The 20,302-nt window shown below is 41.1% G+C and overlaps 1 protein-coding gene across 6 annotated transcripts in view; it reads right to left on the bottom strand.

Moving 5' to 3' along the window:
• Positions 1–20,302, bottom strand: part of myo16 (myosin XVI) — a 109,957-nt gene that overhangs the window by 46,199 nt on the left and 43,456 nt on the right. For 5 of the 6 annotated variants that reach the window (XR_013502680.1, XM_078262087.1, XM_078262089.1 and 2 more), the window contains exons 5-15: positions 18,311–18,419; positions 16,004–16,128; positions 15,723–15,848; positions 12,243–12,318; positions 8,758–8,908; positions 8,460–8,610; positions 7,650–7,772; positions 5,378–5,443; positions 3,457–3,584; positions 2,006–2,111; positions 571–688 (exon numbers count right to left, since the gene is read on the bottom strand). Coding sequence is in view for 5 of the 6 variants with exons in the window: in XM_078262087.1 (XP_078118213.1) it covers positions 571–688; positions 2,006–2,111; positions 3,457–3,584; positions 5,378–5,443; positions 7,650–7,772; positions 8,460–8,610; positions 8,758–8,908; positions 12,243–12,318; positions 15,723–15,848; positions 16,004–16,128; positions 18,311–18,419 (1,279 nt within the window). In the remaining variant the exon portion in view is untranslated. The remainder of the gene's footprint in view (positions 1–570; positions 689–2,005; positions 2,112–3,456; positions 3,585–5,377; positions 5,444–7,649; positions 7,773–8,459; positions 8,611–8,757; positions 8,909–12,242; positions 12,319–15,722; positions 15,849–16,003; positions 16,129–18,310; positions 18,420–20,302) is intronic. The other variant, XM_078262086.1, reaches the window with a different exon arrangement.

The following is a 20,302-nucleotide window of genomic DNA, read 5'->3' as shown; positions in this document are numbered from 1 at the left end:
ACAGTACTGAACATTTATTCTGTGGCCATTGTTCAATGGCCAGCGCTCACTGATCAAATTAACCGGGGTAAAATAAGGTGAGCAGGGCTGTAAAAAAATGGAGCACAAATAGAAATGCTGTAGATTTGTGGGCTTTTACTGCCCCCTGCTGGTGTTTCATTACTGTACACCTGATCCCACAGCAAACGACATCATCATAGAGTGGTACTGTGCGTTTGATATATTGTGAACCTTGTTTGGTTTATGTCTAAGAACTCTATACTATCATCATATCGTAGTGATGTAGTCATAAAGTAGTGTTCCAGACTGTGAAAACAACGACTATTTGCTCAGTTATCTTGGCCATAAATATTTCATTTATTTAAATAATAAACAATATGGATATTTCATGTCAGGTATATTAAAGCTGCATCTGGATACAGACATTTTAAAGAATTAAGTAACATTTTTGAAATCTCAGCCTTTTATCCTACTCCTGTCTCTCATGGGAAATACAGACAATACTTTTTAAAAGTGAAAGTAAAGCTCACTAACAAACAATCACTTTTCACTGACAGAAATGTAGGTTACCTCTGAGCAGTGTCCTCCGCTTGTCACAGTATTGGATGGTCAACAGCTTGATAAAGCGGCTTGAGTTGTTGTTCTTCAGAGTCTTGGCATGACCGAAGGCCTCCAGAATACAGTTAACCTGCATATGTAACCAAACCAAAGGAAATGTAACCAGTGTAAGTTGGAATATCCTTTAGAATGACTTTCACTGTAGAGTATGCATATCTTTTTCTTTTCCAAAATAATGAAATCAACAATTCAGATTTCAAAACCTGAATCAAAAGGAGTTCTACTCCCATTCCACTTTCTACCACTAGATGTCAATATGCATCCATTATGTGTATTTTTTGTGCCCTAATATTATCAGAGCGAGATGACCCAGATATCGACAATGTAGCAATGACTTCATCAGAACACAGCACTTACAATCCCAGGATACACATTGCTTTGTTACCCAACTGATAGTCTGAGTGCAGAGCAGTAAATCATGTGTTAAACACCATGAACATTCTGTCACAATCTGAATCACAACTACACAACGGGGAAACGACGAGAAGCAGTACTACTTTCTTTCATATACAATACGAGGGAGGATACTACATTCTGACCTTGCCTTGAGTATAAGTTTCTATACAAAATCACTGGTCATTATCTATTCTATGAGTTACTGGAAAATGTGCCATTGAGAGGATATGGGTATTTGACGTCCTATTGTACTCTACTATCGTTTCTTTTTTTAAATCAATACTCCCTCCATTAGGTTATAAAGTATAAGAAAGATGGACTGCCCAAACAATTTTCTCTGCTGCAAATGGCTCTGTCTTAAAGAAACAGCATTGTAGGAGATAGAGTAATCTTAATGGAACTCTTGATGATGCAATCAAACACAAGGTCTGAAAGCTCAAATGCGGTCTTTGACAAATGAACAGCTATCAAGCAGAAAGGAAAAGACAACGAGTAAAGCCTAATACTCTGGTGTACTTATCCATGCATCTATTCTCCCCCCAGGACAGCAACAGAAGAACAGCAGTATACAGTACATGTACACAGCTATGAACACTGTGTGCTATCTGATTTTTGATCACAGAGATGACATTGGTGAAGGAACAATAAGCACAGTATAGACAAAGGGAGAAAAGATGAAAGATTCAGTCACAGTCTCGCTTTGAAGAACACACAAATTTTCATAAGTTTCTCGATGAGGATTGTGCCGATTGTGTAGAGCATGGAATTTGAAATAAAAAACAGCACAGATGTGTACTACGAGATCATTTCTTTAGCGTTTTGCCTTTTTTGCAAATCCAAAGGTAACACAGAATGGCATGTCAGCAACAAAGGATTCAAGTCTCATGCCCGGGACACTGCGGTTACATTACGTTCCTTAGCCATATAAGCCTCCAGGACACCCGACGACAGCTTGAAGTGTAAAATAAAAGAGTATCAGGTCCAGACTTACGTGTTTCATTCTGGGCTCCAGCGCAAAGCCTTTGGGACTAGAGCGGGCTGTCAGGTGTCTCACTATGTGCTTACAGGCCTCCGTTTTCCCAGAACCACTTTCACCACTAGAGAGAAAAATACTGATTTAATGTCATTCCTGCCTTAAGTGATGTTATTATTGTTTTACCTGGTTCACATTGTTTCATGTCTGTTTGAAAACAATAGCCCATATGAACATAGAAACAGATTTTCCTTGCTGTGATTGTGGGGTAAAAAAATCACAATGTAATAATTTGCATCTTCATTGATATTTTATATTTCACTCTTTATACTTGCACTCTTTCCTACTTTGTACTGCAAGAGCTGCACAACAATTTCCATCTGGATACATAAAGGTCCATCTTATTTTACAGTACAAAAATCTAGCATCTGTGTGTGTTAGAAGAATAGGTGTTATGCATTAGTCATCAGAGTTTTTCCAACATCTGTCACCTCAGTAAAATTTCTCTACCCACCTGATTTTACCCCCTCAGGGACCCGCACCCATCAAATTCACATTCCTTCTTTCTGACAGAACTAACATTGCTCCATTGATCACTACTTTCCACACACTGTTACAGCCACAACTTATTTGGCAGTGGACGCCTGTTTTTAATTTGCTGTTGAGTAGATATTAAATCTGACATAAGGTACCTCTACAGTACATGCTCTGACACTCACCGACATGCAGAGAGTTGAGACCGGCATAGTAACACCAAGCAGATGGCTTCAGAAGGTCAGAAGCCCTTACTAATGATCGCAGTGTGCTGTGGTACACTGTTTGTCTGTGTGTATGTGTGTTACTATATTTCCTACTAACAGCCCTGCTGAGTGCAAAGTCCAAAGGCCTTTCCACTGTCTTTTCATTTAGTTTATATTAGATTTCAAGGGCATTTAGTTTGAGCACTAGCCTCGGGGGATCATGGCTGCCGATTGCCTGTAAACGTGTACGTGTATGTGTATGTGTGTGTGTGTGTGTGTGTGTGTGTGTGTGTGTGTGTGTGTGTGTGTGTGTCTGTTTGTTTGTTTGTGTGTGAGTGAGATGGATAGCCTGTGGCCAGGGCGCATTCACTCTCTGCCAGATTGGTTACAACTCAGCAGGAATGTCACTGGAGAGCCAGAACGGGATTTAATTGCAATCAGGGAGCTGCCTCCATCCAGCCGAGGACAAAGAGCAAGACGGTGCAAAGCTCACAGCAAATCTCCATCTCTACATGAACGTTAAACAGGTCCACAACTCAGCTCAGGCTGAGAGCTATTAATCTCTCAGGGAGTGTTTAACAGGTGTGTAGACAAACTAGGTGAGCAGCTGAATGTCACTTTTATTCACACAATTATTTCGCTCTGTGATATTTTTATCTAATAATCCCGAGGCACAGAGTTCAGTGTTTGTGAGAGTGTGCATTTGAGTGCTGAAGGAAGTGGGTGTACCTCAAGATGAAACACTGCGGGCGTCTCTCCTGCAGCATCATGTGGTAAGCTCTTTCTGCTGAGGAGAAGATGTGAGGTGGCAGAGAGGAGCACAGACGACCAGTGGAGCTCAGGTACAACTGACTCACCTGAGAGAGAGAGAAAGACAGGTGAAGTCCGTTAAGACATTGGGTTACAACAACCTTACGTAACATGGATACAAACATGGGCTGAGCAACACACAGGATAGTGTTTCAGCAAAACAGTGGAACCATGCTGGGTATAACTTTCCATACCTGTGTAGGTTTGTGTGTGTTAGGCTCACTAACAAGGTGTGGTTTACCACTTAATCTAACCATGTAATTTAACCCAATGTGTCAAAGATATCAGTTTAAACACACACACATGTATGCTGAGCCATACACGCATTCTGGCTAGTTTACTTTAAAAAAAACAACAACCAATTAGCCAGCAAATGCACTAAAACTTAATTCCAGGCCATGTCACTGTAATAGAAAAAAGGTAACAAGAATCCCTCTTCCTCCATCATTTTAGGGGTTTAACAGTATATTGGTGCATAATGTATTGCATCACAAAAATGCAAAATATACACATGGAGCTAAACATGAACCAAAATATTAACTATATCAGATCAGCTTTTTAGTTTTTGTTTGCACACATGAAATACCATTTTTGTTTCGCAGAAACACTGTAATTGTTGTTTTGAAAAGTAATATTACTACTGGATAACCCAAGTTTAACAATACCCATTTAAACTTCGACTCAACTATGGCCTGAAAATGTTGACAAGCTTTTAGTCGAGACCAAAAATCTGTTTTTGAAAAGATTTTGGGGCTTCTGATAACCTATAACAGAAACTATAGTTTAAATGTTGCACAATGTATGCCGAAGGAGGAATAAATAAGGGATTTTGAACAGTCACAGTTACAACTTAAAAACATGGTAAGTGTATCAGACAGTGAACCCTCCATCGTCTGTCATACTGAACTGTGATATGACTGTACTGTCACACCTCCATCCGTTAAAACCAGTCCAGAAGATGTGTGCCACTGCTGCATTTGTGGCTGTGGCAAAGGGAAGGAGGATAGGCTGAGGACCACAAGACCGGGGGGGGGGTGACAGACGGCCAGCAGATCACACATGTTGTGACATATGTCCTTCTCACACTGGCTCCTCCCTGCTTGTCCACATGCCACTCAGTTGGGTATGGATGCCGGGAATGACTCCAGACACAGGCAGGAATGGGAAAGCCAGAGGGGGGCTTGGTTTCATTCTGTCATGGCAGGAGAAAATGTCTCTTCTTCCATCCAATACCTCCTGGGTCCCCATGGGCAAGCACTAAGCTGGCAATAATCAGCTACTTCAAAATTTGTTATCCACTGTTTAAAATAAGGTGACACACGCTGTTGTTGATTGATATTACAACACACAAATGATAATAAGGTTTAAAAATCAGAGCATCTGATCTGTCATTCACTGACAGTCTCCTCTTGCTGTTGCAAATGTTAAATATGCTGCTTTTCACCAATAATTATAGAAAAAATGATTATTTATAGTGGAGAGGTAGCGTAATGAAATCTGTGTGAGAGTGTGTGTATGCTGGCTAAACTTGATCCCTCTCTTCCCTAGCTGATGCAGAGTCAGCCTAGTGCTGTGTATCACTGACAGGAAGACTGCATTATTTATCAACGACAAGGTCCATTTCATCTGTTCATGCCCCACTTATTATACAGCAAACGTGCCTCCTTTATAGTATGCGTTTGCATGTAAAATGCATAGCCTATCAAATGTAAAGCCACATGTTTAAAGCATGGATCATAGTACAATCAGTAGACCTGCAATTTCAACATTAAGAGAGCAAAGCACAGCATATATTGTAAGCCTTTGTGAGATAAAGAGTTAATTTAAATGCATTGCTTACCAAAGTGGAGTAGATGGGCAGCTCTTTGTTTGGATTGACCAGCAGAAGGATGTGTCCAATGTAAGTCTACAAAAGAGAAGAAAAAACACACCTGATTGATCTTTTACTCAGGAATCCATGTCAAACATTTATCTTTTGGGTGTGAGGTTCACCGTTTTAACAAACAGGCTGAAACTGGGTTTTACAGTAATTACTTACAGACTGCCTGCCTGAAGCTAACACTGACCTGAAAATTAAAGTGATGTCCTACTCTTTCCTTAACATCAGTATTCATGGTGGTGACAATCTCTAGTACTAGAAGAATATGATAATCTCAAGGCAGAGAAAGGTCAGGTGGGGACCTCCAACGATAACCTCAGTAATGACCTCCCATGCAGCGTACAGACAAACCCTGAGGCCATTTAGATAAAAATAACCAACGCCCATTTTTCGACCCTTTTCACGAAAGTGCTAACCCTCTGTTTCTCACAAAGAGTCCCGGAGGCTGTTATAAAGCTAACGCTCTGTCCTCTGGGAGAGCGCAGACATTGCTAACATTCTGTAACATGCTGCTCTGTCCTGAGGCCCTGGCTCAAGGTTAATGACTTGAACAAATCCCCACTGCTTGTGGACACAGAGCAACATTCACACTACAAGTTTTTTTTTTTTTAACCGAGTTAAACTTGTGACATGCTTGTCAATAATCCGGCCTTCATCAATGTCTTCTGTCATTTCAGTTCCTTGCCGCTTTCCTCGGGGGGTTTAGCGACGCACTGTTCCTTCTACAGTATATTGGCAGAAGGCAGCAGACCACTCATCAAAGCCCCATCTCTGACCACCCTGCTGGGAACATATGGAGCATTCACTGCCTTTGTCCTCCCCCTATTTCTGTCCTTCATCACATCTCTGCTTTGGTCACCTCTTTCTTGAAATGCCCTCTATTATGTACATAAGGTCATACTTTAAGTATATAAACAAGAGGTTGAAGAATGGCAGAAATGCAAAGAAAATTTATTTGGTAACATGAAAGTGTAAGCTGTTCATTTCTAAGCAAACACTTTCAGAAAAGACAGATACTATGTGGACAATTTTAAATGTAAAGCCATTATTTGCTTACCTTCCTATAAACAGAATGAAGCATAACGCATGACTGTATTGTGTGCAGCTCCATACAGAGGAGTTATACACATATATCAGATCAGGCATAATCCAAGTCCCCATGATAGCTGCAATTTGTCCTTTCTTTTCACCTTTTCTTCTTCCAAACTGGACTGTACCTCAAATCCAGCCCTCATTATTCATCATCATTTCTCTTTTCTTCATCCACCACTCTACTGCCTTTTATTGTCATCCCCTTATCTGTTGTCCCCTGCTGTGGCTAACCCTACTGTCTGTCGCCCATCTGGGTTTCTATAATAACTATACTATTACTGCCTCTTCACAGAGAAGAGAGTGCACCTGATAGCTCAACATTGATCTGGTTCCAGTCTTTATAGAGCTTGGTCCCCATGGAGAAGTATGGGCCAGACTACAGATTTAAAGGAAAGGAGAAAATGACAGGGATATAAAATAGACCAATTGATGGTTATAAAGGCGTTTTACTCCTGAATATAGTTATGGATTTATTTTTCCAATCAATCTAAATGTTATTGATTTTGCAATTGTCCCCAGTGTAAGTGTGTGTGTGTGTGTGTGTGTGTGTGTGTGTGTGTGTGTGTGTGTGTGTGTGTGTGTGTGTGTGTGTGTGTGTGTGTGTGTGTGTGTGTGTGTGTGTGTGTGTGTGTGTACTAGAATTAGGTACCTCTCTTACACAAGTCAGCACACCGAAACAGAGAGGGGAAGGGATTCAGCTCATAAACACATACAGACTACTGAGACTAATAAAGATGTAACTGCGTTAAGAAAAATAACTATTCACCACCAGTCAATGGCTGTAAAAGTAGTCAGGTGTCAGAGGTCACGCATATTTATATTATCTGCACAATAGTCTTCAGGAGAGGAGGTATATATTTGTGATGCACTGTGTGCCATGTTTATACTTCAGAAACCGAGTACCTACTGCAGTACTCGTGAGTATATAGAAAGCGTGATGTGATCCAAACATCACACTCTGAAATTCCCAGACCATAAACAACACAACACTCTGATACAAACAAACAACTATAGTGGCCGAGAGAGAGCGTGTATGTGTGTTTGTATTTATCTCTGTTCTGTGTGTACTTTTTGTTTTAATGCATGTTTAATGTTGAGTGGGACTTGGTTGTTTAGTGGCACAAAGACAGTGGAGTCTTACGTAGATTTGGTCGTTGCCAAAGCGCTTCTGCATCTCATAGAGCAGGCTGCTGTCGGTCAGCTCACTCAGGGACGCCAGGTCATCATTGGGAGCTGGAGGCATCAGCTTAACCTGAGGAAAGTGCTAGGTGAGGGTTTAAACCAACATGCTTACACTAAGATCTACAGCTTAAGGCACTTAGCATTAATATACAAAATGTAAAGTCTTGGACAATGGTCTCCAGTTATATTCCACTGAGGCCCACAGATGTTGCAGCACTTTGTTCCAATCAAACTCTTTAACAATTGATTTTTTCTAATAGCTATCCTTCCATTTGAGAGAATCAACAATGCTATTCGATCTCAAATGCACATTATTGGAGAGATACAGCACATTTCTTAAAAAGTACATACTTAATTACTTCTCAATTGTCATTGCTGAATACAAACTGCAATTTGTAAGTTTCCATGTTTTAATTTCTTTTGTCAGATTCCCTGCCTCTTTTTCTGTTCAGATACTTCTATAAAACACCAAAGTAATTACGCAGTGTGTGATGTTCAAGATAACAAGTAAGCTTGATGAAGCAGATGTGAAATGCAAAGCTTGAAAAAAGTTTAATTTGAAAAAAAAAAAATAATAAAAACTTCAAAATGTCAAAGTTTTAAATTGAGTTTCTTTGGTGTGTGGCAAGCCTCTTCTTCATTTATGAAAACAAGGCAAAGTAACAAATGGAATATGAAATATTTCTTCTTGTTGACCTTTGGGATTATCTATGTCCTTACTGCCTTGCTGTGTTTTTTGTAGTGCGGGAGGTGTAAGACAACAAGGTACCTGCTCCAGTTTGCTGGCTCCAGAGCTAAAGGGGCCATCTAGGCCATTGTCCTGTAAGGGCTGTCGGCTCAGTGCTCCACCTGCCTCTCTGAACATGGCACACTTCTCCAGCAGACTGTCCCGCTTAGAGATAGAGAGTCCCAAGGGGTTCCTGTGTGATAGGTGGATAGGCAAGGAGTTGGAAAAGACAGTAGATGGAGGGACAGGAAGCAGATTTGGGGCAAAGTGAAAAAAAAACATGATTTACAGTCTGTGTAGTAACCATAAGACAATGAAAACCATGAAACTGTTAACCTACAAGTTCTTGACAGGAGTGTTGAGGTCGTGTAAACCGCCATCATAGCGTTGGTCAGTGGAGGGTAGAGGAGCAGAGGGGTCCTTTAGTCTCTGCAGCCAGCTCTCCTCTGCATTCAGCAGCATATCAGCTATGGGCTTGGATGCAGAAATGTCTGGTGAATTGATACACAAGACAGGGAAATCAGTACAGCGATTTGTTGTGATATTTGAACTTCGCAAAGTTTAATTTGATATAAATTCAGTGTTTCAAACAAATTAAAATGTGCTCAGTTCTGCCTTTCTGCTGCTTAGTATTCTGCTAAAATACAACAAATTGTTCGTTGTATTTAAAACAAATGACAGGACAATTAAATCTGTTTGTTCAAATGTTAACAGTTCAGCAGATATACCCGTAATACAGAAAATTACATGTTAATAATCTCAACACTGTCACCTCCTAACTCCTGTTAAATCATATAAGACTAGGGCTATCTTAAGTAAATTCTTGTTCATTTTGTTTGTGGGATCATTGTTCATTTTTTGAAGTGTTTTATCCGTGTTTTGGGGATCCTAAACATAGCCTACTGTTCTGTACTATAGCTATACTGTATGTCCTTTTGCACTCAGTAAGATCTCATCTGAGCAGATTTCTGTCATTCAAACAACTCTGAGTTGTAGTTTAAAACTTGTACAGCCAATTTAATAAAATTACGGGTTTTATTCGGGCTTGAGTCCATAAATGCAGTTAATGGATACAGGCACGGAGAACTGAAGGCTCTGTTAGCAACGCTTAGCTCAGAGTATTCACCCAGATCATGGTATAAATCTTTTTATACCATGGTCTGGGTGAATACTCGATTCTGATTGGCTGCAGGGTGTCCATAAAAAAGTGTTGTAGGACACCTACTAAAGGAGTTCGGTGAAACTGACTGTTACTGTTCTAAATGAATGTGCTACATTAAAACAAAAATGAAATGTGAATCTGTTAATTTTAAGACTGTGAGGCGCTTCAGTGCCTCGTCCTCTGAACACCACAGGATGGCGCTAACACAGAAGCTGCAAGAAGTAAGTTACACTGCCCCTCTGAACTGAAGTCGGTAGCCTTTCCTCAGTTGCGCCACTTCTGTTCAGGAGAAGACTGCAACTACTGTCGCGACCAACACGCGCAAGTATAAATAGTTACGGCGCTCCCATGATGTTGCGCACTGTCGAGTATACCAGATGCCTTACATGGAGTGGAGGAGACTGCCGCTGACAGGGGTAACAACCAGACCCTGATAAATGACGTTCGGGGAGCTTTCACAGTGGTGTGTCCACGGCGTTTCTACGGTTTTATTAATACAGACCTAGAACCTATGTATGGGAAACACTTCAAAATGTCATATTTGTAAGCTCCAAAATAGATTTTTTCACCATTCTGTCATCAGTGAAAATGTATAATAATGGTAATATTGTAAACTAAAGACCATAACACTCTGTACTCTAAAACAACCAAGTACACCTTTCTGTTTACTAGTCTTTCGCCATGCCAACCTTCCTTCACAATCCATGTGGATGATCCTGCACTGGTGCAGAATGTGAACCCTACTGAGCATCAATCCAACTATGCATAAGAGGAAGGGGGAGATAAGATCCCCCGTCTGTAATGAGGTCTAACAGAGCATGAGGGAGAGGAATGGCTTCACCCTGTCTTTTTATTTCTGTGTGACTGACAACCCCCTAGACTCTTGCTCTGGCTTTCTTTCGTCATGAGGCTGCTGAAGGAGGGGTGCGTCAGCATCCAAGGACTTGGATCTCACATCTTTTCTAAGCCTACATGCTAGAAGGGGCTATTGATTAAGGATGGGGTGAGGCAGTCCGAGGTGTGATGAAGCCATGGTAGTAAATGGTTAGAGGCAGCTATGATATTCTATCCCACAAGTGAGAGGTCAGAAGCCCAGAGGCTCTCTAAATGACACATTTCATCACCATAACATAATAGACGCCTCGTACATTTACAATGACTACACTACATTCATCAGTAGCCTGGTTCAGTGAATGGTTTTATAACGGTTCTGTTCAGGATTGAGATGTAGAGAATTCCCCCCCTGCTGTGTGTGTGTGTGTGTGTGTTTGTTTGTTTGTTTGTTTGTTTGTTTGTTTGTTTGTTTGTTTGTGTGTGTGTGTGTGTGTGTGTGTGTGTGTGTGTGTGTGTGTGTAATTTAATGTGTGTGTAATTTAATTGCAAGATTGATTGGGCTTATCAGCCAATAATGGCTTTCACTCCAACATTAAAATAATGAAAATATGTAAACTAACACTATCACACACACACACACACACACACATAGAGAGACTGAGCATTCACCGTGAAAAAGAAGAGATGTCAAAGACTTAAGGTACCCGTGGAGTTTTCTAGTAAACAAACACAGTTTGTTTATAGCCAGTATTTCTCTTCAAAACACATTGTGTGTATTTGAGGCCTTACATTGTGTGTATCTGAGGTGTATTTGAGGCCTTACATATCAAATGTTTCTCATAAAACATTTGCAAAGCCCAATTTTTTTTTTTTTATTTCAAAACTTGCAATATTTACATCGGCTGTCAGTCCTCTTATCTTCTCTGCCTTTTGTTGGCCCACTGCCAATTGTCTTGGAGTGTTATCATTTCTGACTGTTCACCAATGGAATAGCATGACACCAAGCAACATCAGCCCCGACATGGCTAATCTTTAAGGTAAAGGCCAGTTTAATTTACCATCACATTTAAGTATTTGCAGTGGTGGAATGTAACGAAGTACAAATACTTTGTTACTGTACTTAAGTACATTTGTCACGTATCTGTACTTTACTCGAGTAGAATCAATAGTGCATACTTTTGACTTTTACTTTGTTACATTTTGCAGCAATTATCTATACTTTCTACTCCACTACATTTCTACAACGTTCCGTTACATTTTCGTTACATTTTCTGATCAGTTTTTCCCCCTGCCAAAACGTCTTCCTGACCGTCACACGCATGCAGCCTTCAGCAGCGGCCGTCTAGCTCCCGGTGTCGCTCGCGATATTACAAATCCCACTATGGCCAAGACCCGCCCTACAAAGCCGCTCGATTGGTTGGGGTTAGGCATTTGACCTCGAGTGGTTAAGGTTAGGGTTAGGGGATTGGTCAGGGGATAGGACCTGTACATGTAAGCATGGACGCCTGGCAAATAGTAGTGTGTGAATGCTATTGAAGGGCGGGTCTTGGCGTGGCCATAGTGGGATTGGTAATATTGCCTCATTCACTGTGTGTGTGTGTGTGTGTGTGTGTGTGTGTGTGTGTGTGTGTGTGTGTGTGAGAGAGCCTGAGTTTTATATCATCACAGTGATTGTAAATGCATTTGCAGCTGAATAAGTCAAAATCCATTTCTTCGCTTCTTTGCTTCATTAACTCTTGCTTTCTAAAGCACGTTTGCCCAATCGCGCAGCAATATTTGTGTGTGTACGTGAACACCTGTGTATTTGTGTGAATGCCTGAATAGGTTACCTGAGGGCTTGTCTTGGTTGCAGTTCAACAGAGTCGGGTTTGCTCTGTGCCTCAGGAGCTGGCTAACGATGCTTGTCTGTAGGCGAAAACACACACATCCATTTTCATTAGCTAAAACCAAAACATCATGCAAGAACAAAAAAACATTTCATAGCAGATATTTTGTTCAGGAGACAAGGTGGTTATTTCCACATGTACTGCTACAGTGCAGATGTGTACTGCATATGTAAATGTAGGATATAATGTGACACAGGCCTAGAATTTAAACACTGACAAGATGATACAAACAGTGCATGTCACATATGACAGGTCTATACAAGTGTTGCCCCTGACTGAGGAGATCTTGTAATAATGAGCGTATCTTCCACCGCATGTTACAGTGGAAGAACCCCATAGTCGTCTACCCTCATTTCTACACACAGTGACATATGATGGCTGTCACCTCTGTCTTCTATTGTTCTGTCTAGGTTTTTCTTTTAGCCTAAGCTCACACAAGATCTCAGTCAGACTTGTTCTCCTTTCTTTCTCATTACTTCTCTTTGCATTCTCTCTGTCACCACTATTCTTTGACTCTGGAGTGTCAGCTGCATTGAATGAAGAAGTGTGATGCACCATGTGATCTGTGAATACTGATTTGTGATTAGGGTACAATTTGTGTTGAAGTATCTGAAGTGTGACTCAATTTATTGATAATAGACAAGAATCTTCTTCATCATTTCTTGGTAATGTATGAAAGATGGCATGACCCAGAAACAGCAGCTCAATAAACAGAAAGGCATTGTTTCAAAAATGAAAATGAGAGTGTGGCTGATAATTAAACACAACCAGAGTCAACCAGAGCAAATTCTGGGGTAACATTCTAGCAACATAATAAACCTAACACATCTCCTCCTACTTTTTAGTTTTCACTACATTTAGCTGCAATGCAACAAGCACTGTTAAGACTGAGCATGTTTTTCATTGAAGTTGTATATCAGGACACCTCAAATATTTCCACTTCTTTGCAGTTAACTGGAGCACAGAGTGTATTAAACAACAAGTAACCATATTATTATGCTTGAGCTAAGTTACCTCAGCTGGTAAAACTATGTAATACTACTGTGTAATGTCTTCTGTGGCTCTGGAGGACCGTTCCAAAGTAGCAGAACTTCTTTGTACTATAGCAAATGAGACATCTTCTATAGCAGTGGTCTTCAATGTTTTTCAAACCAAGGACCCCTTAACTGAGAGGGAGACGGAGCAGGGACCCCCTAGTACATATATTGTATAAAATTAAGTTGTATATTTAATTGGGTCTACAATAATGTGTAGGACGGCCTAAAGCCTTTATAAATACCTTGTTTGCATAGAATACTAAGCTATTAAAATAATAATTGTTGGCATGATTTTATAAATCATCTTTTAGTGTTAAACATACATTTGGCACACTGAATCCCTCGGATTAACTCTATCTGTGGATCTTAGTGACTACCTTACCTACAGGCCAGTAAGCCTATCATCAGTGGCGATTTATATTTGCTAATAATATGTTGGATTCATGTTAAGACTTTTACATTTTTGAAAAACTTTACAATAATTTGGAGGCCCCCCTGCAGTGACTCTGAGGACCCCCTAGGGTTCCCGGACCCCTGTTGAAGATCTCTGTTCTACAGTATGGAAGAGAGTGACTCAGCACATTCAGAAGACTGGCCCTGAGCCACGTCAACAGCTGTTTGGCTAAGAGTCTACAGCATCTCTACTGCCCACAAACCCTGTCAGCTGCACTCACACCCTATAAATACAGACAACACGTCAGTGGCACCACAAGATCTGTACTCTTCAATGGGCCACGATAATCAGGAAAATGTCATTACATTGGGATCAGTTGGGACAGAGCAACCTCATAGCTGAAGTAGATTCAGATGGACAGAAACACTTTTGGTAAGGGGCCAAATGTTCTTTTTCATAATATTTGTCAGAGCTGAAAATTAATCTTGAGATTAACAATAAAGTACTTTAGAAAATTAAACTACCGCCACCTGTACCATAGTTCTAAAACTGAATAAATTAATCCAATCCCAGTAGGGCTGTATTTTAACATCCTGACATTTTTGTTTGAAAAATCCACACATAAAAATTATATAAATTCTTCCCTCAAGTGAACACATCTTAAAAAGCTTTGACTTAAACCAAGGACGCCTGGAGCCTGAATCTTATCACAAGACTGAGAGAGGGAAGCTTAATTAGTTGCAGTAATAGGGTCACGTATCTTCTTAAAGGGTCAGTGTTCTGTAGAATGTATGCCACCCTGCAGAATGGGGTCTTTGGGTTTCCCGTACCAGCTAGTGTTACAGTTGCAAGCAAGTGTTTCCAGGCAACAGTTTGTGTCTGCCTCATCAGCAAAACCTCATCTTATTGAGACCAGTGATTTAGTTGGCTGTATACATACACACATCTTGAACCCACAATGTGCTGCATTACTGACGTGTCACTGTCAGTATAAGGGAGTGGTGACAGGAAGTGAGTGTTAAGAAGGATCAGGGAGTAATTGGTATGCAGGAGGCACAGCACTGGCACCAGTAAAGAGACGATGGCAAAGGTGATTTAGCACTGCAAAGGGAACTCAATCGATTCTCCAATCCTCTAGATTTCCACTCTTATGTCAGATGCACTTACATATTACACACACACACACACACACACACACACACAGAGAGAGAGAGTAATTGCGTATGCAGAAAGTCTTAAAAACACAGGGAGGTTATTATTCCATTTAGAAGATTGCTATTTGGAAGATTTGTACATTTAGATCTACTTACTTAATAATTATTTCAACTAACAACTGGATAAAGGAATTGTGTGAGAGGAAAAAAACAAACAAGGGCAGCAGATCTGTATGAAAGAAACAGAGAAAGGCTGCAAGGTAACACAGAGAAAGAAAGAATTATTAAAACACATGGCTTGAGGGTAGATGAACCAAAGAAGTAGAGAGCAACTCTAAATACCAAACGAATAAATTCTCTTTGTCAGCAGCCCAAGCACACAGCCCAGAAATGTAATTAAATATCCAGTTGGGTCAGCAAGATGTGAACATGATCACTTTCCTTCCTTCATAGTTGGAACCCTTCCAAACCACCAGATCTCATCGCTCCAGTAGTTCACCTCCGCCCCATCCGGAAATCAATCTCTTTTCCTCTAAAAGAGACCATTAAACTGCTAATCTAAAATGCTGTAACAAATGCGTGCAGTGCTGCTCTATGCCAGCAGTTTGACTGTTTCTGATCAATAGGCCCAAAAAGAGCAGTTTATCAGAGTGTGTGCAGAGTAACTGGAGGCAACTACCTGAGGAGCAAGCCATCCATCAATAATTTCCTCGTTATTTCCTCCATTTCATTAATGACTGCAATCACATTGGATCAATATAGCTAGATGAGTAGAAATTAGGAGACTACTTCATTAATTAACAAAATTCTGACATTGTGTTGAGCAACTGTGAGTTACCTGTCCATATTTAGCAGCCAGGTGAAGAGGGGTCCAGAAGTTGTTGTCAGCAGGATTAGGGTCCGCCCCGCTCTCCAACAACACAGACACAACCTCTCTATAACCACTGGCGCCTGCTATGTGGAGCTTCAGAGAGACAGAAAAAGAGAAAGTTGTCATCCAAAAAGGAGAAGCCATATGAAAACCTGAGTTAATGAAAGAGAACAAACCATGACCAGAGGCAGAGAGAGACAAAGAAAAGGTCATCTCATGCACACTAACACACATTTAACCTCACTTACTAGAGTGACACCATCATCACTGGGCTGGTTGAGACTCCCCCCTGTGGCTACAAGGTGTCTAACGTCAGACAGCATCGTGCTGGGTCTCTGCATCTTCATGGAGTGCATGGATGACACATCCACACCTAAAAAACACAATTGCGACACACATTACAGAAAGCCTTTAGCTGTCATGCTTGAAGGAATAGTTTGACATTTTGTGAAAATACTCATTCACTTTCTTACCAAAAACTTAGATGAAAATATCAATGGCACTGTCATATCTGTGCGTTAGCTGAGGACTGGAGATGGTTAGAGTAGCTTAGTATAATTACTGGTAACCGATGAAACAGCTAGTCTGGCTCTGTCCAAAGGAAATCAGCCTACACCTCTAACGCTAGCTAATTAGCATGTTATATCTCCTTAGCAGTGACTTCCTGGTATCAATGGTCTCAATCGTCTTATCTAACGCTTAGCAAGAAAGCAAAAATGCGTATTTCTCAAATGTCGGACTATTCCTTTAAACCTCATACCCAAGATTCAAATGTTTAGAACAAACTAGTTATGTTGTTGACTTTTGCAATACGTAGGGATGAGTAACATTCAAGTACAGGGTTCTGACATGATTTGCATTTAAAGATTCCCCACATTTTTCAACAGGATTTGGTTTGAGTTCAGCACAATGTCCTCTGATAGAGGTTGTGCAGTGTCAGTGCTGAATTACAACAGAACTAAAGTATGCGATTTTAGGGAGGATGCTGGCTGCGTGTACAGCACTGACAGACACAAACCGACGGAACACAGGAAACCCTCTCATGCTAAAACCAAAGCATGGCAGATCAAGTGACCAAAAGTAATCATGATGTTGATGACACTTCAATAAAATCTTAAGGTCATCCAATACAGATCTCCAGTCCCTGACCTCAAGGGTTCAAGGCCGCTGCAGCCCGTCTCCTGGGCCTGCACAAGGGCATCTATCCCAGACTATGAAGATCAATGCACTGCTCCATAATCTAATATACACACAGTGGATCTGACTTGGCTGCTGCAATAGCATGGATTGATTATCAATCAATCTATATTTCACTTGGATAACTAATGAGACTTTTCCAAGTAAACTGGTTGGATTAGCTAATCAATAAGTTTGTCTTTGCAAATAAATGAGAGTCACAGGGGGTGCAGCTTTTGAAAACATGTTCATAGGAACATTGCCATAAAAGAAGATAAATCGTATTCTCTACAGTGTCAATACTCAGAGGAATCCAGTATAACATTATACACGAGTGACTCGGCTACAACAACAAGAAAAAACTAAATTTCTACTTCTCCCTGAAGTAGAGACACGTGGTCAGTCTTTTTCCCGCAAACACACAAACTTGATGGGGATAGAGAGTGTACAGGCAAGTTGCTATAGCAACAGAGGTAGAGTGAGCCTGTGTGAGTAAGAGTGTGTTCCATGGCAGCAAAACCCAGTGTGATGATGGGAGAGAGGGAGGGAGGAGGGGGAGGGGGGGGGGGGGTTATCTGGGGAGCTGACAATAGGCAGGAGGGAGAGATCTCCACGGGGGCTGGCAGATAGAAGCAGAGAAAAGTCTAAAAAAAATTCAGTGGCTGGGGAGTCAGTGTGTGCGTTTGTGTGTGTGTGTGTGTGTGTGTGTGTGTGTAGGGTGGTCAGAGCTTCGATGAGTTAGCTGTCTGCAGTCAGAAGCTTGCATTTGTCATGTGATCTCGTGGCCAATGGCAGATGGATGAGGGAAGACCCTCATTGTCTGTATCTTTTTCGGTCTAGCTTTGTCAGCGTGAGTTCTTTCTCTGCATGTCTCTCTGTATTTCTCTGGCACTTTTCCCTGCCTCTCCCTCTGTCATTCTATGCCTGTGCCTCCACCACGTTTGTCTCTGTGTGCCTCCAACTCTCTTGTGCTTTTATCTCTGTTATTCGCAGCTCTTGTGTTGACCTTCTCCTTTCTCTGTGGGAGACCAGTGCTCCAATCACAATCCACCATCATTAGGCCTGTGGGTGTACTTAACCTTTTACATGATACACACACACAGAAAACCCTGTTTAACTGCGAGCATAACAAATTAACCATTAACATTACACCTTTAAATCCTGAATAAAGAAAATGACATATTTACTTTTTCTCACTACGCTTCATTTATTTCCTTTCTGAAAGGGCAGTAATACCATGGAAATAAGCCACCGTATTTCACTGAATGAAACTGTTGACGAAGCTCATGATGAATGAAACTGTGAAATGTTAATGTTACCTCTCTGTCTTACTCTCCACAGTGCAACGCAAAACAAATGAGAGGAGCGCAGAGATTTACCATTTTCCTCCAGGTGTTTTCGGAGGATGTAGCTGGTCTCAGTTCCCTCAGAGGCGTAGTCCAGAGGAATGTTTCCGTTGACGTCCTGCAGCAAAACATTCACCCCGGCCTTCCACGCGCAGGGGAGAGGAAGAGAGAAGACACGTACAAACTGAGTTTTAGCCGGGGTAATTCATCAGACTTGAATCGATGATAAAGTGAGCGCAATTATCTTGGCTTCCCAGAGGCATATACCTGAGAAGAACCATGGAGACATTAACAGACAATACAGTGAATTAAAGAACTCATTAAATAACTGCATGGGGGGGTGGGGGCAGTAAAGAGCGAGGAAGTAGGTTATCGTTACCTGGGTTCATCGGGGGTGAGCGTGTGTGACAAGATTAATGTGTGTTTGCTCAAGGACCCAGCCAGAGCAGTCTTCTGTTATAGCATGAGATAACATGGGATGCATTCCCTCGGGCTCTTTCAATGACGGTTACTCTCTGACAACAGCACAGTCATCACAATATGGTTATGATTGATTGTTTCTCTTTGGAGAAACTCTACTGCACTCATTTGTAAAAACACTGCAATGCTTTACCAGTAGAGCAGAAATGTGTATAAGCCATGCAATATATACTGATGTGGACTTCCTTCTGTCCTTTTTTATTTTTATCATCCCCTCTTCGGGGTTGGGTACTAAAAGTCACATACATCCTTTCAAGTGGCAATTGTCAGCATCCAGCCATAAATCGCTTCCTGTTGTTTGAGTTAACCATAAAAGACAAGCTGGTGTAACGATCGAAGCTGGACCAGGTCTGATAACAGACACAGGGGACTCTAAGTGAGGATGCTTATTGAATATTTACAGCTAATAGAATTCTAACGACCAAGTTGCAGTGCGGCAAAGAGATTTATGACCTAGTCCTTAGGCAGACTTAGAGGGAAGGGGTAGGGAAAAGGGAAAAAAGGGAGGGTAAGGGCTGAAAATGCAAGAAGGGAGCCAGCTGACAGAACAACACAAGAGTTGTTAACCTTAGTGCTCTAAAAACCACAAGGAGCCTGAAACCCTCAGTGCAAACTTGCAATTCTTAATTGATTTATAAATCAGACAGTTATGAAAGATGTTTTGCAGATATTTCTTTTAAGAAACGCAGAGCAATTACAGTGCGATAAAGGCAGCACAAGGCTGTCAATTCCAGTTATCAGAAGATAATATTGTGGTGAGCTTTGCAGTTTCATTGTGCATCCATATGTGTGTTCTAGTGGGAGCTGTTTTAGCTCAGTTATGAGGGTTAGTTAGGGGTTAACAAAGATAATTAATTAACATAAAAAAAAAAAAAATCAGCTGCTGCTTCGTGACTATTCATGAGAAAACAAGAAACCTTATCGCAACGTCTAGCACAGCTTGAAATGCAAGAGATGAGATGAGTGAGTCAGAGAGAGTGGATATTATTATGCCCCCTCTACCCACCTCTACCCTGAAAAACACACATACACTCCGTCCCCCATCCCTTCCTTAGCTTCTAATGTCAAATTTGGACTGCTCCATCTATATTCCTTAAATTTGTGCTTCGCCCCCAAACGGTAATCAACGTCCTCATAAACCTGACAGCTCTAATCAGGGTGCCTCTGCTAACATGTGAGTTTGTGTTATTGTGAGTGTGTGTGCTGCATAGTGGGTAGTTAAGGGGTGTGCTAACCCAGACAATTCACTTCATGGTCCAGTAAAAGCCAATAGGGGTCTGGCAGCTGGCTGGATGAAGATATCTGCTGACAGACAGATATATCTTGCTCTGTCTGTCAGGAGGCCACTCTTACCACTGACCGCCTTCCCTCACAGCTGGACAAACCTTGAAATGTATGAGGTGTTTTTAAGAATTGTTCTGTACAAATGAAAACAGTCACATTTTACACTAGGACGTAATAATTGGTCCTTTAAAACAATCGCAAGCCAATAAACAACATAAATACTTGTATCACTTTATACTTGTATCGTGAAAAATGTGTTAA

This window comes from Sander vitreus, chromosome 11, assembly GCF_031162955.1.
Source record: "Sander vitreus isolate 19-12246 chromosome 11, sanVit1, whole genome shotgun sequence".
NCBI classification, from domain to species: Eukaryota; Metazoa; Chordata; class Actinopteri; order Perciformes; family Percidae; genus Sander; species Sander vitreus.
Note: the sequence above shows the minus strand (reverse complement) of the source record. Positions and strands in the feature narration are given on the sequence as shown.